At 38.5% G+C, this 26,331-nt stretch overlaps 2 protein-coding genes across 4 annotated transcripts; one reads left to right on the top strand and one right to left on the bottom strand.

Moving 5' to 3' along the window:
* Positions 1–26: 26 nt before the first annotated feature.
* Positions 27–8,661, bottom strand: ITGB1BP1 (integrin subunit beta 1 binding protein 1). 2 transcript variants are annotated; one of them, XM_056488530.1, is made up of 7 exons: positions 8,500–8,661; positions 7,197–7,297; positions 6,204–6,282; positions 5,377–5,513; positions 4,088–4,180; positions 1,112–1,261; positions 27–385 (listed from the first exon to the last, which is right to left on the bottom strand). In XM_056488530.1, the coding sequence occupies exons 2-7, from the start codon at positions 7,266–7,268 to the stop codon at positions 314–316; spliced, it is 603 nt and encodes a 200-aa protein (XP_056344505.1). In that variant the 5' UTR covers positions 7,269–7,297; positions 8,500–8,661; the 3' UTR covers positions 27–313. The 2 variants fall into 2 exon arrangements, with proteins under 2 accessions (XP_056344505.1, XP_056344506.1); XM_056488531.1 differs by having other exon boundaries at positions 7,197–7,294; positions 8,500–8,649.
* On the top strand, positions 8,292–26,104 carry CPSF3 (cleavage and polyadenylation specific factor 3). 2 transcript variants are annotated; one of them, XM_056488528.1, is made up of 18 exons: positions 8,292–8,763; positions 9,233–9,296; positions 9,705–9,802; positions 10,767–10,895; positions 11,626–11,803; positions 13,071–13,160; positions 14,141–14,291; positions 16,572–16,747; positions 17,266–17,424; positions 18,170–18,316; positions 19,222–19,374; positions 19,780–19,888; positions 20,582–20,680; positions 21,723–21,817; positions 22,346–22,433; positions 22,974–23,043; positions 23,620–23,716; positions 25,675–26,104. In XM_056488528.1, the coding sequence occupies exons 1-18, from the start codon at positions 8,483–8,485 to the stop codon at positions 25,774–25,776; spliced, it is 2,286 nt and encodes a 761-aa protein (XP_056344503.1). In that variant the 5' UTR covers positions 8,292–8,482; the 3' UTR covers positions 25,777–26,104. The 2 variants fall into 2 exon arrangements, with proteins under 2 accessions (XP_056344503.1, XP_056344504.1); XM_056488529.1 differs by lacking the exons at positions 8,292–8,763; positions 9,233–9,296; positions 9,705–9,802 and having other exon boundaries at positions 10,844–10,895; positions 11,754–11,803; positions 25,675–26,097.
* The last annotated feature ends 227 nt before the right edge of the window (positions 26,105–26,331 follow it).

Below are 26,331 nucleotides of genomic sequence, written 5' to 3'. Positions count from 1 at the left end.
AACAAATTGTTTCTCAGACAATGAGGTAGAAGCAAGTGTCAGTTTTATTTTACATTTCTGCAATATTGACATTAACATACAAAACATGATTTAGGAAAGAGAAATTGTGTTAAATATAAAATTCTGTAATGTCCTGGACACTGAAGATGGAATCTTCAAGTCATGTATGGGGAATGCCAGAGTACCGTGTGCAAGGTTGTGTGGCTCTTGTTTGCACAGTAAGTCTTTCCTAGGACTGTGTGTGGCTCCAAGTTGTCCCTGGTGTCACGAGGAGCCCCAGTACCTCCCACACAAACACTGCTGCTGATGGAAATCAGGATTTCTCCGACATTAAAACTGAATCAAAGGCCGTAGACAACACTTTGCAAATGGCTTGTGCTTGTTCCTAAAAACCCAAACACACATGTTAGCACTTTCTGAAGAACTTCTAAACTTCTCAAAACTCTCAACTTCTAAACTTCTCAAAACAGAATGTGTGTCCTTCATTTTGCTTTGTGAAACCAGATTTCATCTCTCTGGTCTGCAATAAGTAGAAGCTGTCTTAACAAGCTCTTTTGAACCAAGTCATAGTTGCTGGCTGTCAGCACAGCACCAGCATTCAGAAGGTCATTTCTTGTGTTCTCCCAGTGCTGCCAGCCAAGAGTATGTGTCATCAGAGCATCCTAACAATTCTACTCATAAGGGATCACCTCCCTTGCTTACAAATATGGCTGCATGCTCTATTACCAAAATTGTTACTCCATCTCTTCCTGCTCCATATCTTAAGAGGTTTTTGTCTTTGGAAATACAAGTGGAGATAGGAGCTGCCATAGCACACTTTAGACTGGAGAGAGCTTTCTCAGGTGAGTGTAGTCACTGGCAATTTTAGGGAATGTAGGTGTTTTCCTCAAAGCTGATCCAGTTAGGCAGCAAGGCTGTTTTCCCCATCTCTGCCAGCACATGTTTAGATAGATAGATAGATTAGATAGATAGATAGATATTTTTTTTTTCTTTTAAATTAGGCAATCCTCCTTGTGTCAAAAAGCCTTCACAAGGGCCTTCGGTTTTAGAATCTCCTTTTACAACCAGAATTCCAATACCTAATTTAAATACTGAAAGCATAAACTCTTACCAAACTATTGCACTGATATACCCAGAGGCTGCATTCTTCAGAGGCTGCATCTGTTGTCTTCAAAGCCAGTAAACTTTTTCCTGCTCCCAGACCATCATCATAGCACACCATCCGTACAATCAAATAGAGAGCATGCCTATGTAACACATCCTGAAAGCACATGGCAAATAAAAGTTACTCTGGAACAGTGCAACAGATATTTCAGTTTTCCACATTTTTATTCTCACTTACAAAAGAATACTTCAGATTTATTTACAGGAGGAAAGTTTTCCTTGGTAATTATATTTTTTACTGATTTTAGTCAAGTTTTTTAAAAAGTGATGATTAAGCACAAGTTCAGGTTTAACTTTTGCTTCTATTTTAGAAGTGCATTCCTACGTGGACTTTGAAGACAAGGTGTGAGAGTTGGAGAAGAGAAAGCTCTTGGGAAGACTTTGGGCTACTTCCCAGGACCTGAAGGAGGCCTGCAAGAGAGCAGAAAAGGGACTTCTTACAGGAGAATGTAGTGACAAAAAAGGGATTTGAATGGCTTTAAACTGAAAAAGAGTAGGTTTATAGTAGGTTGTTGAATTTAAGGTAAGAAATTCTTTAGTGTGGGAGTGGTGAGGCACCAGAACACACTTCTCAGAGAAGCTGTGGATGCCTCATCCCTGGAAGTGTTTGAGGTCAGGTTGGAGGGGGCTTTGAGCACCCTGGTCTAGCAGGAGGTGTCCCTGCCCATGACAGGGGATTGGAACTAGAGGATCTTTTAGATGCTTTCCAACTCAGCCCCTTCTATGATGACACTCCTGGCCATAACCTGGAAGTGCACATTCGCTTCCCACCAACCCTCACTCACCCTCTGTGACAGCTGGGACACCAAGTCCTTCTGGCACAGAGGTAACTGATAACAACTTCTTACTTTCCCAATATTTTTCTAGAGAATCCCCTGTCTCTTGGGGAGTCTTGGGAAGGATACACACAAGAAACTGTTCCCAGAAGAGGCTACAGACAAGGTCAGTTGCTTTTGAGGGCAGTAGCCATACAGCTGTTTGTGACCAAAGCCACAGGATGTGTCCTGATTCTTCTACAGATCTCATCTAGGAGAATTCTACTCTCCATCAGAGCTGCAGGATTTCCACCATAGTCCCAACACTTCTGATTTTGGCCATTCCAGAAAGGGATTGGTAGAAGACACCCAGTACAAGGTCTCTGCAGCCCTACCCTACACAAAGCCTTTCTTCTCCAAGCCATCCTGCCCTCTGATCATACTCATGGGGTCTATTCCAGTCATACCATCTCCAGGGTCTTAGGAATTCTAGACAGCTCTGTTTCTGTGTTCATGGCATCAAACACCTGTCTCTGTCAGCTGAAGGGTCTAAAGAAATGACCATTTTGATACAGAAGATGTAAAAATGGGCAGTGAGCTTGCTGCCTGCCTTGAAACCCTGGAGGGAGAGCCCTCAGGTCACCTTGCTAAAAAACATCTCCATCCTGCTGCTCACTCGGCTCATTGCTCACATTGCTCTCACCATCAGCAACTATCACACCACGCTCAGGGCCGCTGGAGCCTGCCTGAAACTTACTGGAACCACCTTCCCATCTCTGTAAGAAAGATGCCAAGACTGTTCACCAAATTACTAGTGACTCTCAAGGGTTGCTTGCTTGGAACTTGCTATAGTGCTGATATGTATGTGGATTATCACTAAAAGAGGGATGACAGAATTCTTTTGATTACACTTTCCTTGTAAATTAATTTTCTTCCATCCTTTCAGTATCTCGGAACTCTGTGAAAAGAATTTGGTGAACTAACACACTGCAGGAAAACTTAAATGCCAACAGTAACACAGATGCAAAAAGCCAGAATTGGGGAACAATGCAATGCAATAAATTGTCAGTGCAAGCAAGCTTAACCACAAAAGCTTTATCTGCTTGTGAGTGCTTTCAGCTTGAAGACAAAAAAGTGATGGATTAAAGTCTTAAATAAGCTATTAGCTCTTTATCAAAGCACGAAGGAATTTAAATAACAGTGTAACCTATGTTTTTTATGAGAATTAAGAATTTAGGAGAGCAACAACAAAATTGAAAAGAATTCAAAGTCTGAGTAACAACTATTACGCTTCCTCCCAGGCATTAGAAACAAGTGTTTTATTTTCTGAAGGGACCAAAGGAAACTTTTTGGCTCTCTTCAGAGTATTCAGCTATTAAGCAATGCTATTCTCTGTGCTCATACTTGAAGCTTTTATGAAGAGGCATCTGTGGTTGTTGATGGGTCAAGGCTTCATAAGGCCAAGTATTTATGGTATCTGGGGCTCTGAGAGCAACCAGAAGGAAACCACATGGCTGCAACACAAAGCTACACAAAGGCAACTGGAAGGCCCTGGGGAAGAGACCGGATTTTTATTTTTAGCAAAGAAGCTACTTGAAGTGCACTAAAGGAAAATAAACTACATGTAGGAAATGATGCAAACAAAAAGTAGGCTTGATCAATAAAGTGGAATCAGGAGGCTTTAATGCTGGAGTGAACTCTAACTCTTGGATTATGAGTGCAAGGATGGAACTTCAAAGAGGTGGGTAATTGAGGTATTCTTAAAAAAACTCCATCCTTTGTTTTTGCTCTTCACAGAAACACCAAGAGGAACTGCCTTACTAACTTGGGCTGAGGAAACTATGGTCTTGACCACCACAGTCACACTACTTTCCCCCATGAAATGGCAGGACAGCCACAGAGGAAGGAAGATGTGCCCAAAGAGCATTACCAAAGGTTTGCCTGCCTTTTGCTCTATCTCAAAACGAATGGCTTTTTGTCATAAATCCAACCAGGAAAACACAGCCTGCAGAGATATGACATGAAGCAGTGCTGCTGGGAGAGCTTGTTTGTTTAACTTTTGCTTAAAGCCAGAAATGACATTTTGGTCAGACAGATCATCTACCAGAGAAATAAATGAAAGTACTTTTCAACTCTCATCAGAAAGACAAGTTGGGTGAAGCACTTACATACTGATCAGATGTGGAAACTTTAATGCCGTATTTGGAAACTCCCATAATAAACTCCTCTTCACCTGGAACAAAAGGTAACTTTCCATCTTGCTTTGGAGGGAAACAAACAAAAGCCTTTAGTGCAGACAGAAGGACATAAACAATGAAGATACATAACAGAAAACACATTTATGTGTACTTGGGTCCACTGGGTCAGCACCACAACAAACCCTGCTCAGACCCTGATGTGTCGGGTCTGCCCAGCGCTCATGCACCTGCCCAGTCTCTGAATATGTGAAATACATTCAGAGGAGACAAGACATTAAAAGGCATTTCTTTACTGAGAGGATGACCAGACACTTGAACAGGCTTCCTAGAAAGGTGGTTGATGGCCCAAACCTGTCAAGTATTTAAGAAGCATTTAGACAATGCCCTTTACAAAATACTTAATTGTCAGCCCTGAAGTGGTTGGGCAATTTGGAGTGGTGGTCACCATGAGTCCCTTCCAACAGAAACACTCTATTCCATTCTGTTCTATTCTACTCTAAATATCACACAGTTCTAGGAATTAATTTATCACCTCAGGGGAGAGTTTAGCCCTGTGATGAAATCAGGATGGCTGAAAAATCGTGCATGGCCTATCATGCTGCACTGACCCAAGGTGATCTGTGTTCCACTGGCAGAACTTTTGTTCTTTAGCTGAAAAATAGTTTTAGCACATATTCAGAAATGTGAAGTTGCTGCATGATAAACAGACATTCTGTGCTTTTAAAAATACATAATCAGTTACCTAGTGAGAACAACCAGTTATGGCTTTTAGTACAAAGGTAAGTGCAAGCAATCAGAGTTTGGCAAGGATGACCCAAATATTATTCAGGTTCTTTGGTGACAGATTCATGAGTGATCATAAGCAGAAACTTGACATCTTCCTCTATGGGAAAACTTCTACAGTGCTGAAGAATCGGGGGGAGATATTCCTTTCTGGATACTAATCCTAATTGTGCTGGAGGCAATGTAACAGCTTTCAGGTGGGATTTGTTCAATAGGGACTCATGAAAACGGCCTTGGCTCTAAGCCTGCTTCTGCAGAATGGTTCTCTGGGTACATCTTCTCCAAAAAATTATAGAACTGTGATGGCTTTTGAGATTCAAAGGTTAGTAGTTAATAGTTGCCACTTTTTTTCCAAATCAGTCTAAATTTAACAAGTATCAAACCACAAGATAAATAATAAAAAAAACCCAAACAAACCACAACCTAAATTTAAGATGTTTTGACTTTGTTGGTATTGCCTTTTATAACCCACTTACCTGTGCAACATCTATGTAATTTATCAAGTCCAGTGGCCCTTCAAGACTTTTGCTCTCATTGTATTTCAATTTTTCAATGGCACCAACATATTTAACTCTGAATTCTGCACATGTATCAGAATTACTATTGCTTTGTCCTGCAACAAAGTAAAACAAAGCCATTCTGAAGACTTCCAGAACTGTAATGCTATTCTAATTGCTGTTAACAGGGATAATGTACTAAATTCCCTAATTTTGCAGACTTTCCTCAAACACTTATCACAGTATATTAATTCCTCTTTAATGAACTGGGCTGATTTAGAACAGACCTTGTTGAAGGCAACAGTTTTGTATGCATCCATAACACAGCACTGTTCATACCAATTCAAATTTGGAGTTAACAACCTTGAATCAGAAAACACAGAAAAGCTGGTTCTACTTTTCATGTCTATTTCTTTCAAATTAACTGTTTGGTCCAACAGTAGCACACTATAATCTGGTGGCTAAAAACAAGTACAATAAAATCTTATTCCATTATTTTGGTGCAAATGTAAACGTAGAAAAGCAGAAAACAGCCATCCAAAAAGCTGTACAAGATTTGTGCTGGTAACAGACTGGTAACACAACAAAGTTTTTCTTTCTCAGACACTTTACTTTGAAAACAGTGACTTAATCCTAGATGAATCATTAATAATTCCTAGAGGCCTAGGGCTGTACCTGTATTAGGCTACCAAACAGATTCACTCGCTATAATACCTATCTTAAGCATTTCCATTTTCTGCTGTTTTATACAAAGACACAAAGTTAATCATGGTCCATCCATACCTGTTCAAGCTCTGATTGCATACCTGAACTTTTTGTAGAGTCTGTATCTAGGCTGGCCACAGTACTAGACCTGGAAAGTCCCCCAAGACTGGAATCTACAGACTAAGAAAAAAAAAATCATCATCATCAGAAACTTACTGAGAATGTGTTAACAATTCACTTCTAGATGTCCTGCCTCAACTCTTTAAAAAAAACCCAAAACCCTACAGTATATATTCTAGTTACTTCAGCAGCACAGGAGAATGGAGAGGAATAAACAGTACCACCTGTTTCTTTCCTGATGTTATCTTTCTGCCTCAATGCAGATTGGACTGATAAAAGTTCATCAGGAATCCTTGAGAAATCCATAGATATTTTGAAAGAAAGAGGAAATGACAGAAAAACGAGACAGAGAGAATGAATCTTAAGGTTATGTCTAGAGAAAAAGCAAAAATAAACCTTAGGGTTATGTCCAAACTTTTCTGGTACTGCATTTTTACATGAAGAAAATGACAACTACATGCTTGTCACCAGTATTTGAAATAACACAGCAGTGCAGGGGAAAAGAAACAGCACTTTGGAAAATCCAGATTGTTCAACTGCTCCGATCAGACAAAACGAACACATTACTCAAAGTTAAGAATACTTCTAGAGATACTGAGAAACCAAAAAGTACTGAAGAATAAACTCATTCTTGGTACCTAGCACCAGGCACTGTCTTTAAAGACAAAATTTAAGAACAAATGTACTAATTTTTCCTTCAAACCTTACTATGTGCTGCCAGAAAATCCTGTGTTTATGCAATTCACTGTGGAAGTGACTGAGTATCCATCTCAGAATACATGGGCTTTATGATTGATAAGGTATTTTTAACTCTCCTAACACAATCTGAGGAATGAAAGTAGGAAATTCTCCATGTGGAATGTAGCATTTTATGGAAATCACATCCTACCATCAGTGCAAGTGAACTACTGAACTGTTAACTTGTAACAAACCAAAGTGCTTCACAAAGAGAATAAGCATCACATTCAGCTTACCTTGCTTTTGGTGCTGATTTCACTGCTTTGTGAGCTGCTGCTGCTGTGTCGCTTTTTTCCTTTTCTAAACATTTTTTCATAATTGGATCAAGGAAGATCTTCTAAGTAGAAAAAATAAAAATTAAAGCCTGTCATATCATCAAGGGAAGGAGATCCAGGCAAATACCAGTGACTGTGTCCAAAGTGGACCAAAAATGGAAATTTGCACAGGACTCTGAATTGAAGTACTTTCCTCAAGCACTGTGCTAAAATTTCCTCATCCTTCTGAATCGTCAAAAAAGGCTACTACCTAGTTAACAGACTGTTGCAAAGGTCAGTTCCTAATGCATATATAGATTTAGAAACAAGGCAAAATTTAAAATTTATATTTATATATGCATTAGGTGATTTTTATTTGTGACTACAATCTAAATGCCCTATAAACTGCATACAACACATTCCCTGCTCCAATGACTTTCCAATAAAACAAAAGAAAAAAGCAAAATCTATTCCCCGCCAAAACATAAAGCCCATAAAGAGACCCTCAGCCTACTTTTGAAGAACTACTGATTGGAATACTCGTAGGAGCAGCTATTATCACTTAACATATTCCTGAAAATGAAAGCAAAACGTGTGGTGTATTTACTGCACTAGAACTGAATTCCTGGGAGTTCTGAGAGCATTCCAGAAGCATTTCCATTACCCCACTATCACCCTGCTTCACTTAACATCTGGCTGGCCAGTGTCAAGCAACAGGATGATGGCTCTCCATTTCTCTGAAACCCTATTTCTCAGCTTCAGAGACTAATTATTTTCATTACAAAACTTCAGAAACTTTGAGCAGAGGCCAATGGAGGATGACAACCTACATAAGACAGCTCCCACAGCAGAAAATATTGGAAAAAGCACAAGCCGGAGCTTAGATGTGCGATGCAGTGATGGGTCACAGTCCCTAGGCCGCCACTGTTCCATCACTGAGGAAACACCGGGTCCCTGGCGGACTAAAAGCCACTCTGGACAAGCAGCCCTGCTCCCAGCACGGATGTGCCGGCTTTCCGCACAGCAATGCGGCCGCACAGGAGCTTCTGCCGGCTCTGCCGCGGCCTGCGAGCAGGCTCCGCGCCCACCGCCCCACAGCGCCCTGTGTACCTCAGCCGAGCCCGCCCAGCTCCGGCTTTCCCGGAGCACTCTGCCCCTGAGGGTGCAGGGGGCGGCCCGGGAAGCCGGGCAGGGCAGCACCGCATCCCGCCTTCGCTTCTCTCCCCGTCCCTCCATCTCCGGCCGATAACCCGACAAGTGACAGAGCGATGCGGCCGCTGCTCACCGGGCGCGGCGGGCCCCGCTCGCTCCCTCGGCTGTTCCCGTTCCCGATGCCGTTCCCGCTCCCGCTCCCGTTCCCGCGGCCGATGCGATGCCGTTCCCGTCCCGCAGCCGCTCCCGCTCCCGCGGCCGATGCCGTTCCGGGTCGCGCGGCGGGCGCAGGCGCGGCGCAGGGCGGAAGGAGCGGGAGCGGCGCCATGGCGGCCAAGCGCAAAGCGGAGGCGCTGATCCCGGCCGAGGAGAGCGACCAGCTGCTGATCCGGCCGCTGTGAGCGCGGGGAGCCGCCGGGCCGGGGGCGCGGGGGGGCCGGGGCGGCACCGCTGGGAGCCGCTGCTTGCCCTGGCGGAGCTGCCGCTGCAGCCTGAGGGTGTTTCTGGTGGCGCCACAAGCCTCGTTTTTGCGACAGCTTGGAGATGCTACTCCAGGCTCATTCGGCCCGATTTTTTACTTAGGTGAACTTTAATAATACGTGTCAATAGTTTGAGATTCAGTAAAAAACAAAAGAGGCCAAAATAATTTCCTCAGGCAGGTTGTTTTTATTTCTGCTGCATTACGTAGGGCCTCATTTCCTTTGAGATAAGTGCAGCTGTTCAGGTACTCTGGATAGCTGGGCTTAAAAGGGCCGTGCAGTTGTTATTTCTACACAGAAAAATAATCCCAGTAAAGACATCCAGTGTAGCTGCATCTGTGTGTTGTGGGTTGTTTCAGTCGTCATGACTTTGATATCCTTTTGCAGAGGTGCTGGTCAAGAAGTAGGAAGGTCATGCATCATTCTGGAGTTTAAAGGAAGAAAAATCATGGTAATTATTGTGTGGATATATTTGTACACCCTATCAGTGTGGTACTTCAGATCACCAAAGTGATGTGAAATGTTGCAGGTTAAATTCAGCCTCTGCACTCAAGTCAGACACAGTGCTAGAAAAGGCACATTTTGTAGCTTTCTGGAGCTGTAGAGTATGTATATTAGGCATCACAGATGCTGTTTTATTTTACAAAATAAAACCATATCCCTGTATAGAATGCATGGGCTTCCAACCCAAACCATTCTACTTAAAATCCAATGCTAAAAGTAATGTTTAATGAATTTTATGGGGTTTTTTTTTGCGTGATGCTAAAAGTTACCAGTCACTAGTAACTATATAATAGACCAAGATGGAAGAAGGTTTTTTACGTTCTGTTAGAAGCTTTACCTTTCTTTCATTTTTCAGCTTGATTGTGGAATCCATCCTGGGCTAGAAGGAATGGATGCTCTTCCTTACATTGATTTGATTGATCCAGCTGAGATTGATCTCCTCCTCATTAGTCAGTAAGTGGCACCTAAAAGCACAAATAACTTGTTATAGTCTGAGCTGTGTTCACTTGTAGGTTATTAAGGGAGGTGGAAAACAGGTGTTATTTGGATGGTATGGAAAACTTTTAGTTTCCAGATTTTTTAAAAAAGAACTGTGAAGGATCTTCATGTAGAATTAAGGACTGAATATTGAGGATTCACTTTTGACATTACAACTCTTCTCTGAGCTCACTCTGATTTCTGACTGCTTTATAACCTGGCCTGCTTTAACACCATTGTGATAGCTCCTGGAGTGAGTTTTTTTACACAAAGACTGCAGAAGAGTATTGGTTGTGTTTTTTGCTCTATTGGCTTTGAATTGAAAAGGTTCTTGGAGACTTACACAAGCTTTGAATGTAGTTTAAGTATTGCTTAGTGGCTGAGAGACGAGGAGAGCTGTTTCTAAATGATGTAATCAGTAATAAACAGCTCTTTATAAAATCCTGTTTTGTGGTATGTGTTTGTTCTACCTGTATTTCAAAAGTAGTTTATTAAGATGGGTTGAACTAGAAGTGTGAACAAGTAATTTAATTTTCAGAGATCATGTTTTATTCTGTAGTGGGAAACATGCAAAATTAGGATCACTTTCTTATCTTTCATGTTTCTTTGATGTTTAGTGTCCCTGGTTCCTGTTCCTTTTATCCCTCTAAATTTACATGGAAATTAAGAAAAGAAGATAATTCTAATACTATGCTTGTAATACCTTGGCAATTAATTAAGAATTTCCTGTATTTCCTGTATTAGTTTTGCCTTTTCTTGGTTGTGTTTCTAGTCACTAGTCTGCAGAACATAGACCAGCACAGTTAACAAAAAGGCTGAAAATTCTGTTTCTGGATTTTCATGACACCATGTTAGTCCAGTGAAGTAGTGAATTATAGATATTATATATTAGTGTTGTGCAATATGGATGTATTAATTGGATTTGTGTGTCTATTTTAAGCTTCCATTTAGATCACTGTGGGGCTTTGCCATGGTTTTTACAGAAAACAAGTTTTAAGGGAAGGACATTTATGACTCATGCCACAAAAGCTATTTACAGATGGCTACTATCAGACTATGTTAAAGTCAGGTAAGCTAACCTGTGGGCTGTCTCTTCCTGAATTATTTCACCTATTAGTTGCCTTTCCAATGGGAAACTTAATGTGAAGCTATCAAAAGTAGCTGGATGAACCTGGATGTTGTCATAAGTAGCAACATTACATATAACCAGATTAGAAGTAATGAATCATTTTACTACCTCATGGATAATTTGTAGTGAATTTTAAGCTCCTAAAGATACAATTCATTTTTAAGACAGATTAAATATAAAAGAGTCCTTGGTTTCTTACATGTTGGGGTTTTATATCTCCCTTATATATTTGTTTTCTTGTGTCTCATGCCTTGACACATTATTTGTGACTGCAGTGATCCTGAGCATATCTCAACTCAGCTGTTTTGAGCTTGGATCAGAAACCTAATGAACAGTCCTCTTTTAACTTGTTTGTTCTGGCCTGCAAAGCATGGATCCATGTGGTTTTTGAGGACTGTTAGAAGCTAAGTTGCAGATCTCTGTCCAGGGCTGGGAGGCTTATTGGTACTTTTTGAGGAGCAGATTCTTAACTGTAAAGACTCTTCCAGCATGGCCTTTCAAAAGAAAGATACTTTAACTCTCCCTAGGTGAGCTACATTGGAGTAGCTGGACTTGATTTCTAACCTAGGAGACGTGGTGTTACTGAATGAAATCTAACTGGGAAAACCCAGGAAGTGTTTTTTCCAGCTGTTCAGATGAGCTGATGTTTGGCCATTTCACTTATATCCAGTAACATCTCAGCGGATGACATGCTGTACACAGAAACAGACCTCGAAGAAAGCATGGACAAGATTGAGACCATCAACTTCCATGAAGTGAAAGAGGTGGCAGGAATCAAATTCTGGTGCTACCACGCAGGCCATGTTCTGGGAGCAGCCATGTTTATGATTGAAATAGCTGGTGTGAAGGTATTTTCTCTTTTTCAAAAGTTGAAATCAAGCCTGAGCACTAATGTAGTCATTAATTATTATTGTCTCTTATGCTCTACCACTGTGGCTGGAGCTGTCTAATAGACTTTGACTCAGGTCAAGGTGAGAGGCCCTGGCTTAGAACACGTATTTTTTCATTGATAAAACTGGCAAGTGGTATGGATCAGGTAGGATGTTTGGATTGCCTGGGAGTCTGAGACATGACTCAGACTTGGAACCATGAAATAGGTAGTTTCCCTTGCTGGTCTGATCAGAGGCAGATGGTAGCTGAGGCAGTTGTGTGGAAGCTGCATTTTAGTAAAATCTGTGAACAGATGGTTTGTGTCAGTAATTCTCATTTATGTCTCTATCTCATGTGCTTAAATGGCATTTGGCAATGCATGCGATATGCATGTCTATGCATTTTTCTTCATAACACTAATGTATCTAAAGAAATAAGATTATTATTAATTTTAGGCACAAAGGGATCAAGTAAATTATATAATCACAGGCAGCACTGTGCCAAAATCAGATACTTGAAACACATGTCATGAATTGGAGTTCAGCAGGATAATCACTGTCCAAGGAAAGTTTCACACAGTCCTGAAGAGGGAAGAGAGAAGGTGGTTCTGAGGCTTGCTGCCCAGTTTGCTCATGATTTATAATGATTGAGAATTATAAGAGTCTTAACTTTAAAAAAATCATAGAAATAGAGCTGAGTTTACAACGAACACGATAAAATTTAGATCTCTTAGTGTTTCTTTTTTGGTTTTTTTTGTCTGAGGCATGACAAAGAAGAGATAAGAGAAGATAACTCATGACTCAAATAGATGAGGTTTTATAATCATTATTTTCTTTAATTTCCTGTGATAGTAGGTTACCTGGCAGACCAGGTGTCTGCTGTCACTGACTGTATGTTATTTATTATTCACATTTTCATCAATAAAAAAGTCAGTGCAAGTATGCAGAAGGCTGAGAATAGCACCTTGATATCTGAAATGAAAAATAAGAGCTTAATAATTGTCCAACCTGGTTTTGTTGGAATTATGGTACTGATTGAAAAACCTTTACACTGAGCTTTAAATACTTGTATTGTAGAACTGTTGACCTAATATTGTAAGTGCTGCTCACAGAAGAAGAATCTTATTTAAAGTATAGCTGACCTTTTTATCAAAAATTCATTAAAACCATCTTTGCACAGCTTTTTAAAGACTGCTGACTGGTAGAACCTGTAACCAGAACACCTGTTTCTCTTTGTCTCCAACAGCTGTTATATACAGGGGATTTCTCAAGGCAGGAAGACAGACACCTGATGGCAGCTGAGATTCCCAATATTAAACCCGATATTCTCATAATTGTAAGTTTTGCAAAATTATATCTTTCTGTTAGTGATTAATTATGGATTAGGGCTGTGACTTAGTTAAAGCCAAAATGGAATGACAAAAACACTGCAGATTTAGTGGTAGTGATTTGTGTTAAATATCCAAAATACTTGATGTTCAGAACTCTGACATTGCTTCCTATTGTATTGAAAAGTCTAATTATAATTTTATAATTTTTCTGATGAAGCTCCTTAAGGGTCTAGACAACCTTTCTGAGATGGGAGATATCTTCAATTTTGACTTGTGTTATACCCACCCACATTTAACCAGATGGTTTTTTTTTAGTAGATCCTAACCTACTTCCAGATATGTTAAGAATTTGTTCTCGAGGTGCCCTGAGTGCTATTCCATATTTTTGTTTTGTTTTGTGACTCAAATTAGTTTATTCTGAATCCATGTTTGGAAAGCAGCAGTTCAAGGCAAACTTTATAAGTAACAGTTTTAGCTGGAAACAAACACTGGGAACTTTCAAAATTATTTCTTTTATTGTGCCCCTTCTAGCTGTTCTCTGAAACTGATAATCTAATTTTAAGTCACATCAGAATCTTGTATTTTGTGAAATTCCTATATTTTAAGTCTTGGATTAAACCATGGCATATGTACCACTATGGTCTCTGTCAGTGTGATCATCAAAGCACTGGCAGCATTTCCAGTTAGGAAAATAAGTGTGTAAAGAAGCATTGAAATTAATAGCTCTAACTTCTTTAGTGCTAATAGGATCTGTCTGCCTGAATTGCTTGGAGGGATTTGGGAGAGGGGAAGTTTTCTTTATTTGCCTTGGTAGGATGGTTTTGGGAACTTGGTGGTTTTGACTTTTCCCTCTCTTTGACATCACTCCCTCCTCTCCCCAACATGTTAACACCAGTATGTTTATCTGCTTTTTTCTGGGGCTCAGAGAAGATCAGGAATTATTCTGTGTGTCAGCCCTTTCAGTGCTCTGTCTCTCCATTTGCAGGAATCCACGTATGGCACTCACATTCACGAGAAGAGGGAAGAGCGGGAGGCGAGGTTCTGCAACACCGTTCACGACATCGTCAACAGAGGGGGCCGAGGTCTCATCCCTGTCTTTGCCCTGGGTCGAGCTCAAGAGCTGCTCCTAATCTTAGGTGTGTACCTTCCCAGCTCCTCTTCATGGAAAGGCATATAAAGGGATTTTGAAAGTTTTCAGATGTCATAATTCCTTGAACAACTCTTCAGTCATTTTACAGCATGTTATTTACCTGATAATTTAATATATAATGCATGTTTGTTCAAATGCAAATAGTCCAGTAAACCAACCAGTAGTTCTGCTTTGAGAAGTAGGATGGGAGACCTAGAAAGGAAGAGATGATGGTGTAGTAGTATGTGATTGGCTTTTGAATCTTTTTGAATCAGGATTTCAGCAATTAGGGGCAATTATTACAAATAGAAACATAACCAGTTGCAACAACAACTGTTTTACTTAAACTGTACTGCTAAAAAAAGAGGTATATTTTCTTCCAAAGTTCTGCTACTTTTGTGCTTTAATTCACAAACCTGTATGAAAAAAGCTCTTTATAGGAAAAGCTTGGAAGACCATAGAAGACCCTTCTAACACTTCTGAAGTACTAATAATAATGAAAAGTAAATTAGGCTTTTGAACAACAATCAGTGAGAATTAGCCATGAACATAACAAGAAAATAGATAGTTGTTACAAGGTACTTCAGAAAAAACAGTTTTTAAGTAAATTATTCCCAGGCCTCTTCGCTTCTTTTTAGCACATTTAAGTTGTACTGTGTTACGTGATTTTTTTTCACTAAGTGTTTCTGCTCATTCAAAGGCTGGCCAGGTCAAAAGATAACTATCTCAAGCTTAAAATGCTTATGAATATGAATATAAAGTGTTCCTTAAACTACTTGAAATTTTTCTCACTTTTCATTTCAGTTTAGCTCAGTTTTAGAAACTGGTTTGTTTTCAAAATGTCTTACTAGTCTATTCAAATGTTAACAAGAAATTCAGATCTAGGCATGGGGTAGTATTTGATGTTGTAGATTATTTACTTCTCATTGATTGAGAGGGGTATTTTTAATTTATAGAGAACATAAAAACTGAACATTTTCAACCATATGTAGCCATTAGGTTGTAATTTGTTTGCCTCTCTTTGCTGTGTGTAGATTTTCAAGTGAATTTCTAAAGATAAGCTTGAAAATATATGTAGGAAAGCTAGACATACAATTGGATGCTTAATTAGGTAGAAAATGCAATTGCATCTCACATGCCTATGCAGTTGAGCCTGCAGGCTTCTGTGTTTATTTTTCTTCTTTCTGTAACTGTGTGACAAAAATAAAATACTGTGTTGTGATGTAGAAAATTATGATGATGAATTCAGTTTGTGACTGGTTATCTTTTACTGGCTGTTTCCACCTTGCACCTGAGCTTATTAAGGTAGCCATGGCAGTGAGCCTCTCTGTTGTGAGCAGCTTTGCCTGCAAATCAGAAATGTTAGGTAAAAGCACACTCTAATAGCATTGTAAATGCACCAATACAGCCAAAAGAGTGTGCATCTATTTTTGGACGATTGTGCCTCAGTTGTGCAACAAAAATCTCTTTCAGACTAGCAGAGCTGTATCCAAATGGGAAAATGGCTAAGTTACATTTGTACAGACAGCTGCATTCAGATCACTTCTCTGTGTTTAGGAAAAGTCATAGCTACTGTCATCAGTGATAAAATAAGTTGTGGTTAATGAAGGCTCTTTCCTTGTTTTTGTTCAGTTGGGCTTGTAAAATATAAGGTGGTGCTATACAGAAAGCCAGGCTTGATAAATGAGTGATTCCTTCTCACCTTGAACTCCATGGATTTGTTTTACAGACATACACTGAATTCTTATGAACAAATCTGTGTGCAGATGTCCCTAGCTTTTAGATGTATAATTAATATTTGACAGGGACATTTTAGCTTTATTGTAGAGGTATAATAAAACTTCTGTTGTCATAAATGTAGACTTCTTGTAGTGTAGTATTGTGGATACTTTAAAGCTGAAGGTGGTGATTGATTGAAATTTGACCTGCCAAAAGGACCTGAGGTTCTCCTTTGTCATGTTTGTTTGTTTGTTCTTGTTGTATACAGTTCTAGATGGTGACTGTTCTAAAGCAAAGAGGCTATGATGGTGATTTTCTGTGCTAAAAATGAAAAAGCCCACTGGTAAATCTGTTTTACGAGAATTACTAATGTTTCTGAGAAGCACACACTTTATAAATAATCTTGTGGATGGAATTTTGTGTTTTGTTGTTTGGTGACTGGGTTGTTGTGTGGTTTTTTTTTTTTGGTTTTTTTTTTGTTTTTTTTTTTTTTGTTTGTTTGTTTGGTTGGTTGGTTGGTTTTTTTTTTATTTTTTTTTTTTTAATTTTGTTTGTTTTGGGTTTTTAGATGAATACTGGCAGAATCACCCTGAACTCCATGATATCCCCATATACTATGCCTCCTCTTTGGCAAAGAAATGTATGGCAGTTTATCAGACATACGTCAATGCCATGAATGACAAAATCCGCAAGCAAATTAACATCAACAATCCTTTTGTTTTCAAGCATATCAGTAATCTGAAGGTAAGCTTGAGATTCTTACAAAAAAGTGAAGGTGACTGAAGAATTTATATTTGTTGAATTGTTTGCATGTTGAATATCCTGATATCACAGAATATTCTGGGTTAGAAAGGACCCACAAGGATCATGGAGTCCATCTCTGAGGGCCCCTCCAGGGACTGAACTCACAACCTTGGTGTGTTTTTAGCACCATGCTCTAATCAGCTGAGCCAGTCAATGTCCTTAATATCCTATAGGTTGATTAGGTCCAGGTTTATATCTGAGTTATGGGCTGACCCAGTGCTTAAGAGGGCTGTTTGAGGGAAGCTTATGCCCCAACATTTTTTTCACTATAGATCCCTATCCTTGCAGTTTACTCCTTGTGGGTATCAGTAAGAGGACTTTTCCTTCAAAGAGCACTTTATGTGAGGATGGGGTGTAATCTGTGAAAACAGGGCCCTTCTTGTAAGTTGTTCAAGGGTGCAGCTGGGCTGTCCTTTGTGTGAGTTGTGGTAACTGATATTCTCACTGTGTTTTTCTAGAGTATGGATCACTTTGATGACATTGGCCCGAGTGTTGTCATGGCTTCCCCAGGAATGATGCAGAGTGGCTTATCCAGGGAGTTGTTTGAGAGCTGGTGCACGGATAAGAGAAATGGAGTCATTATTGCAGGGTACTGTGTTGAAGGAACTCTTGCTAAGGTGAGTTGCTGATGCACCACAACCTCTTAGTAACAGGTAGCATTCATGTTGGGTTTTAAATGAGTTGGTCAATAGCAAGTGTCTTTATTTGACTTACTAAGATTGTTGTCAGGTATGTATGAGTATGTAGTCAAAACTGATTGCTTTTGGCTAATACTAATGAAAAGTACAGAAAATTTGCATATGATCATTTCCAGTGATGTTATATAGAATAATCTTTTCTAGGGGCAGTTACCTTGTCATGAGAAAGAATGCTTGGTACTTTAGACCTCTCCACTGCTTGATTTTTCAAGAAGGTAGCCCTAAACCTAATTCTAGAGAAGTTGATATTATGTCTAACACTACTTATGTGTCAGAGACCAGACTGCCATGTGCACCTTGTGCCACTGACCATCTGTGGGGAATGAAATCCTTCCAAATTCCAGCAGTTAAGGGCAACCACATCATCTAATTTTGCCTTTAGAGGTAGAAATCACAAACTTTTTACTGTTTTGATGCAAGTTAGAGAGATTTATCTGGAAGAAGGATGAGCCCCCAGATCTGCTGAGGATGCACAAGATGAAATGGTTTGTGTTGTGCATGCGTTTTTCATGTGTGAGTGTGAGTTCTGGGACATTTGAGAGATTTTTTTCACTGTTTCACATTTAACATGACTGCCACTATTATTTCATTGATTTTTGAAATGTAAAGCATTAGTTATATGGTGTTTTTACTTTTTTTAATTAAGGTGCTTTTTATTTTCTAGCACATCATGTCTGAACCTGAAGAGATCACAACTATGTCAGGGCAAAAACTCCCACTGAAGATGTCAGTGGATTACATTTCTTTCTCTGCTCACACAGATTATCAACAAACTAGTGAATTTATCCGGGCCCTGAAACCTCCACATGTGGTCAGTATCCCTGCTGCCCATTTCTCCAGGGTGGGATTCATCAAACCAGCTCACAGCCTTGAGTCAAGGCAGGGACTAGTGTCTAGCAGTAGCCAGCATCCCTGTGGTTTGAATAATTAAAGGTGGAGATTTAAATGATTTTTTGTCAAGTTATCTTAGCAAAGTAAAAATCAACTTGTTGCATGCCTGGGGATGACTTTCCAGACAATGGTGTAGACCCATAATCTATTTCAGCTGTGTTTTGAGCAAGTAAGATGCAGTATGGGACAACATTAAGTTGGAATTGGCCCTGAAATAAATAAGAAAACAGCAGTTGAATGTATGTGCAGACAGCAAAAGACAAAGGCTACACTGGGAGGGAAAAGCATGAGCTAAATCATGGGAAGAAGGTGTGAAGGACCAGAATGTGTAAATGGGGACTAGGATCTGAAGCTGGTGGTGAAACAGTGTGCGACCACAGATAAAGAAAAAATCATCACAGATGAGAATAAACTTGGCAAAGAAAATTGTGAACTGTGAAGCATCCTCTCTGAATTGCATGTTTATTATGCTTATATCTACACACAGACACAAAAATATAAAGCTGACTTCTCTTGAACTTAAGTTAATACTTCCTTTTCATAATATAGCAATATATTTGTGTGAAAATTTAAATGGGATCTCTGTAATGCACTCTTCTTGGTAGCATGGATTTTTCAACTAATACGCAGGATTGTGAAATTCCATCCTTTGAATAATGCAGAGAATTTACAGACACAGAACTGTAATTGAGCTCATATTTCCTACACTGTGACCTCATGGAATTGCATGAGATAGAATATGGCAGTTTTCTTGGATAATTTACTTACTAAACATGTCTGGTTGGATAAATAATTTCTTCTAAAAGGAAAACTCTTTTTTTATAGATTTTAGTTCACGGTGAGCAGAATGAAATGGCCAGATTGAAAGCAGCATTGATACGGGAGTATGAGGACAATGATGAAGTTCATATAGAAGTTCATAATCCTAGGAATACTGAAGCTGTGACATTAAATTTCAGAGGAGAAAAACTTGCCAAGGTATGAAATCAGTGTTTTCTTATATGTAGAACAGTATTTTCTCCTGGTATAAAAACTACATGTTATCTTCCTAGCCTCTATTTTTAATTGATTTCAAATTACATGTTTTCCACTGTCTCAAAGTATGCGAATGTTTTGTGTTTAATTGTATTTGGGATTTGGTTCAGGGGGTTTTATTTTGAGGGTGGTTTTTTTGTTTTGGGTTTTTCTTTGGGTTTTCACTCTTACAAACTTTTCTTGTGTTATGTCTCAGAAAGTTTCTAGGTTACTCTGACCTTTTGTTTTCAAAGTTAATTTTAGACTCTGATGTTTCTGAGAGAACTGTATTTCATCTCCATAATTACTTGAAGCTGTGAATGCTTCAGATTGCCTTGTTGCACTATATGTGGTTCTTTTGCTCTCCAGGTGATGGGATCTTTAGCAGATAAGAAACCAGAGCAAGGACAAAGAATTTCTGGAATCCTGGTTAAAAGAAATTTTAACTATCACATCCTTTCTCCATGTGACCTCTCCAGTAAGTACAGTGATGTGATCTGTGGGTAATTGAAACTTACTGTGTCATTAAAACACTTTCAATTCTGGGGCTTTTTACTGCAGTTTTGTGTTTCATAAACAATTAGTGAACATCTTAGTTTTATTTCTTATTTGCCATAAGTTCTGGACTATTGTAGTGAGACAAAGGGCATTTAACTTGTTGTTTACTCAAATTTAAAATCTTTTTTTTATCTAACAGAAAAGAAGCAAAATTCCATTTCCCTTCTGGTTACTTAAAACCTTTTCCTCTGCAAGAATATGCATAAAACATTGCAGTGAGAACCAAAAAACAGCTCAATCAATCATTTTCTAAAATGTTGTTAGTTTTTAGTGTAAAAAGCCACAGAATGGAGAAAATACTTGTGTTGTTCTCCTATGCTTTTTATTACTCAGGGAATTGATCTGTTCTCAGAATAGAGGAGGAATTAAATCTAAGGTCAGAAGAGCTTCAGGGAAAGCAGTTCTGCTGCCCTGGTTCATTGTTTGTCTCTAATAGGCAGGAAGATAAAACAAGCTGGTATAATGGGTGTTCCACCTTCCTCTTTATGAATTGCCTTGTTCAGCCTTCTTATCTTAAGTGTATCAATGCCATTATTGTCCATAATGGCAATTCTGTTTATTAGGAAGTAAATTCAGAGCTAATATTTAACATGTACTTTTTAAATGGTTTCAGATTACACGGACTTGGCGATGAGCACAGTGACACAGACACAAGCCATTCCCTACACGGGCCCTTTCAATCTGCTTTCTTACCAGCTGCAGAAACTCACCGGTGTGTACTTGGGAGGACACGGTCATGATTTATACTGGGCAGCTTTGAAAACCACTTCCAATCTTCAGAGCTCTTCTGGGTGGAGATTTCTTCATATTTTACAGCTTTCATTAGACTACGCAGCTTCTGCCAGAACCAGTTCATGAGTGTGACACGGATTTGGGGGAGATTCTACTGTATTCAATATTACAAAGTGATGAGCATATAGCAGTATAGAGCATAGACTGATTTCTGTCTCTGTCAGCCCCCAGAGTGAGTGCTCTGGCCACTCTGATGGAAACTTTATTAATTGATCTCGTATCTCCAGCCCCAGATGGAATGGCTAATGCCATCCAATTAATCAAAACAGGATCTCTGCCCTCCTTTGTGACAGCCAGCCTCTTCTGTCGAATTGGCTTTTCCTGGATGAGAAGCCATTTAAACCTGACACTGGGATGATCCCCTGTGCCTCTCTGTGGCTTTCTCAAGGGTTAGAGGCAGCTCCTGTCCTAGGTAAATATACCTTGCAGATTACTTTTCCAGATTTAAAGATTTTTTTTTAATTCTCTAGTGTCAGAATCTAATTCATGTCACTAGTGAACACCTATATTCAGTTGAGGTTCAGGTCTCGTAACTGAGTGCTACCAGGCACACAAGTGCTTTTCATTTAAGCTCTGTGCTTATGTGAGCAATGGATTATCCTATAAGGGGGTAAGAGCTGGTTACTTCTGCAAATGGAGCAGAATTAACTACATTTCTCATGTGTTTTCTTTTTTGTTGGTGTGCTCTCAGTGTACTAAGCCAGTCAAATACGAGAATTCAAACCAAGTAAAATGGCCAATATTAACTAATAGAAACCCCCCTAAAAAACCCAGAACAAAGAAAATAATATTGTCAGGTAAGGGAAGAGAGTATGGAGTTCGATTTTGTTAGCTACTCTGAGCAGTTGTCATAACAGACAACCCCTCTTATTCTTAAACTGACCTATTTTCTTACACAAATAAAGTTAGTCTTGCTTCCAGTATAATTTCATTATTGCTAACCATTTGTTGTCACTTCTTAGGTGATGTGGAAGAAATAGAAATCCAACAAAAACCAGCCCTGAAGGTGTTCAAAAATATTACTGTGATCCAGGAACCAGGAATGGTAGTCCTTGAGGTGGGCATTGGTGAGGGAGAAAGAAGTATTTTGTTCTCCAGTTTCTTCAAAATAATGTCGTGCAGAATTCAATGTTTTAAGGAGTTTTCTGTTGTATGACAAGTAGAGCAAAAGCTAAAACAAAGCTCCCCTTGAGCTGTTGTCCTGTGTGGGTGTGTGTTTGATTTATCCAGTGCAGTTGGGTTTTTTGCTGTATTTCATGTGTATAATGGCAGATTTAGTGCCCTTTTTTCATTTGGCAGATAGTAAAATAACATCAAATGGTGTTCCTTCCTCCCCCAGAGAGTTGTGGTAATTAATTATTTTGTAAATGTGATCAGAAACATTCAAAAGCTTGAATTTTCATGGGAAGTTAGGGAGTACGCTCTAGTTAAAAATAGCTAATAATTTGGCATGAAATGTATGACAGTCATTTGAAGCTGCAATTCAGAGAAAAGCAAAAAGGAGAATGCACTTCATGTTAAATTGTCTTTTTGCTGCATTATTCACTCAGTCTAAATAATGAATTTCTTTTTTTTTTTTTTCTAGTGGGTGGCAAATCCTGCTAATGATATGTATGCAGACACTGTGACAACAGTGATACTGGAAGTTCAGTCAAATCCCAAAATACAGAAAGGTATAAGTTTAGTGTATGCTTATTTAACTGAGGCATTTCTTCCTATTTTTTTACATCAAGCTTAGAGGGAAATAATGCTTTCCAATAGATTGCAATACCCTTATTGTATTTCCTTGCCTTATGGAACTTACTAGTCTTCATTATTTTTGACATGTTCATTTGTTGAAATTTTCTCTTACATGGCAGCCAATAACTAACTGCTATAAACAACTTACAAAAGTAGATTATTTTCTCTATTAAGTAAAGGACGTGAGATGTAATAAGCATTAACAGTAAACAGGAGAAGTAAAAAGTCAGTAAAAATGTGAATTGCAAATTTATTTTAAAATATGATAAGTACAGGAATATATAATGGAATGTATGCATTTCCTGGACTCTCTTTTTTTAAAATACATTTTAAAATAAATTGTTTAAACATACATCTTTTATTTAGTTTTTGGATTTTTTTTTTTCAGGAAAGTCAGTTTGTAAATAGCATCTATCAGTTAGCCATTTTTCCCTCCTAGTAAATGTCTGTGAAATATTTTTTTTTCTTTTCAGCTGCAGTAAGTAAGATTTCAAAAAAAATAGATATGGATGTGTATAGGAAGAGAATGGAGATCATGCTTCAGTAAGTTTGCATATATTTTTCTAAAGGAAAATGAGCACAGTTAATCATGTAACTAGAATAATCTTAGTATAAAAGTATTTAAAGATAGTTGTGTAAAGATACTTCATGCAAATTTATTTCAGTCTAATTTCTGTGAAGGCCAGGAATTAAGTAAAGGAAGGGGAACAGTAAAAGTTCTCAGCATCATTAAAATTTTGAATACAAGGCCCAGTTTTATCTTCCAGAAGCAAGATTTTAGATTTTTAAGTTGTCTCCAAAAGTTATGCTACAAATGATTAATAAAAACACCTTTGGATCACATCTCTTTTAAAACTTACTCTGATGTTTATTCTTTTATTCGTGTAGCAATCTTGCCTCTTTTGAAATCAAAGAAATCTTTCCCTTTTTTGATGATGAGGTTGTTTTGGTAAAATACTTACTGTTATTTGATACTCACTGCCATAATAAAAATTAATATTTTAATTATGTCAGAGTGAGTTAAATAATTGTTGCTGAAACGTGATACTCACCGGACAAATTTAATAGAAAAAAATAAGTTTTTAAGAAAAACCTTACACTCACAGGTCTTTGCTTTAGGGATATGTTTGGAGAGGACTGTGTGAGTTCCAAAGATGACTCTGTCCTGTGCATCACAGTGGATGGAAAGACTGCCAACATTTCCCTGGACACTCGGGTATGTAAAGCAAAGCACTTTGTGTGTGCTGTGTTCAGCTGTCTCCTGTCTGGCTCCCAGTGCTGCCTGCACTGTCATGTACTCACTTGCTAAGGAAATGTACTTGGTTTTAAAACAGAGCCTTCTTAATTATAAAATGCTAGCAATGTTTATGCAACAAATGCAGTACCTTTGGAAAAAAAACCCTAGTATTTTTCAGCAGCTCAGTTGTATGAAAAAATGAATAAAGAAAAATCGTAGAAGAGAAACTGAGTTAACCAACAATTTTTTTTAATGCTTTTAAAGCATGCTCTGGTTTGAATAATTGAACAGTTACAGGGTAGAAATGTTGTTAATAATTTCTTTGTCATCTTGATCCTTTTGGCACTAAATTGAAAGCCTGAAGTACTCACAAAAAATATTTTATTAATGTACTGGCTTGGTCTAGAACTGGATGTCATACATGTTAGAAGGGTGCTTTAAGAAGCCATCACATCTAGTTATTTGAAAAATGTAAAACTGTAAAGAATGGTTAAAGCCATGTCTTTCATGTTGTTAAGCATTTTAACATGTTGACTTTCTGTCATTAACACATTAAACAAAGCTTGTGTATTGCATCTATTCATAGTAATGATATAATGTAAATTCATTCTACAGTAGCTCTCATGCTCTCCGTGAGGGGTCACAACAAATGTTTTAAGTGTTCTACAAACCCAGAAGAAAATGTCCCCTGCCAAAAATTTGTTACCTTTTGAAACAAAACAAATGAATTTTAATTACCGTAAGAGAATAGTGAGTTACAGTGGTTAACACACAACTTGTGCCTTCTCCTTTCAATTCTTTAATAAACATTGCTACATTTCAGTTTGTACATAGTACAAAAAAATACAAGACTGGTGAAAGAACTCTTGAAATAAAGGAAAAAGTAACTAGACTGGAAAAGAATGCATACTGCTTAATCAAGAAGTTTGACTTCATTTTTATAGTGTGTCATTATTGTTAAAAGATTTGTGTACTGACAGAAACCCCAATGGCAGTTTAGTTACTCCAGGATGTATCTTTGCAGTATTTACTGTACAGTCTGTGTTGGCAATGGGAAGCTTGTGCCATTGTGAACCAGATTTTACGAGGCAGATCTTCTGTCCTTCATATATATATATGTATGTATATATACGTCTTATAAAACTTCATTGGCTTTAAAATGAAAAGCTGTTTAGTGTAGATCTGACTGGCTGGACATGTGGATTTATTTTTTCCATGTTAACACAGTGCTCCTCACAGTTAACATGATTTTAATAACATTGCTAGATAACATTAAATGCATTTTTGCTGTTTTATGTACCCACCTCCTCCCCCAAGACCTTTATGGTTGGAAAGAGTTACTTGATCAGAAGAGTCAAGTTAAAGGAGGTGTAGTCTTAAGAGTCTAGAAAGGCCACAGGACCAAGAGCAGTATTACTACTCAAATGCTGCTCTTTGTTTCTGAGGTAGAACAGTCAGGAAGGTAGATTAAGTTTCATGTTTGGCGTGGGCATCTTTCTCTAGGAAAATTCGTTTCAGTAAAAAATTAATTTATTATGATTATTTTTGTGTAAATGTCATAATGTGAGTGAGAGCATCAGTGTGGTGCCTGTACCTCTGGTGAGGGCATGTGTTTTGTAGTGTTAACCGAATATAGAGTGAGTGAATTCACAGATAAAATCTCCAGGAACTGAATCTTGTGTGATTTTATTTGATTTTGAATTAAATGTAATCCACAAAACTTAATGCATTTTACATAACTGTTTTGAGTGTAAGACTCAAAATTAAGCTTCTTGCTCCTCAGCTTCCTCTACATGCTGGCAGACCACTGAAAAACACAGTGCTGCTCTTGATAATTTCCATGACTAGTTTTTCCTTTCACTTTATGAGCATTCTCTGCATGCTGAAAGGGAGCATGAAGTGCCAGGGTTGTAACATCCTTCTCTTTCTGTTCCCAGACAGTTGACTGTGAGCCAGGAAGTGAAGATGACGAATCCCTTCGTGAAATGGTGGAGCTGGCAGCACAGAGGCTTTATGATGCCCTCAGCCCTGTATACTGACCTCTGTAGATACTTAGAATGCCTAAAAAAAAACCAGACTTTTAAATTGTCAATTTATTTGGGCTATTTTTTATGAGTAAATAAATTTTTTTTCTTGAGTAAGTCAAAGGTTTCAGTTTTGTGGATGTGAAAGTGCTGAGTTATTTCACATAATGGATCAGCAACCTTGTAACAACTGTATTTGTGCATATAGATGCAATTAAATCAGGCAAAGTGTGCATATGTTCTCCTATGTGCACATACAAGAAAGAATTCTTAACCTGATACAGAATGACAAAGATTAAATGTAGTTTTGTATTTTTGAATATTAAAACCAGTTGGAAGATAAATTGGATGATATTGAGTTTCCATATATAATTTTGTTCCTGCTGAGGAAGTGACTGTGCCTGCACACTTGTATCTACTGTAAGTCAAAAGGGTTTTGAACACAATTGAAAATGGAATCCACCATTGCATGGTGGAGCTAGTTGGAGCTTTAAAACTCTGCAAGCTGGCATGCCATTAACTGGAGTAGAGAAATGGGTGGTTATGACCTGTGACAGCCTCATCTGCCCC

Source organism: Oenanthe melanoleuca, chromosome 3, assembly GCF_029582105.1.
Source record: "Oenanthe melanoleuca isolate GR-GAL-2019-014 chromosome 3, OMel1.0, whole genome shotgun sequence".
Lineage (NCBI taxonomy): Eukaryota > Metazoa > Chordata > Aves > Passeriformes > Muscicapidae > Oenanthe > Oenanthe melanoleuca.
This window is presented reverse-complemented; position numbering and strand designations above follow the sequence as displayed.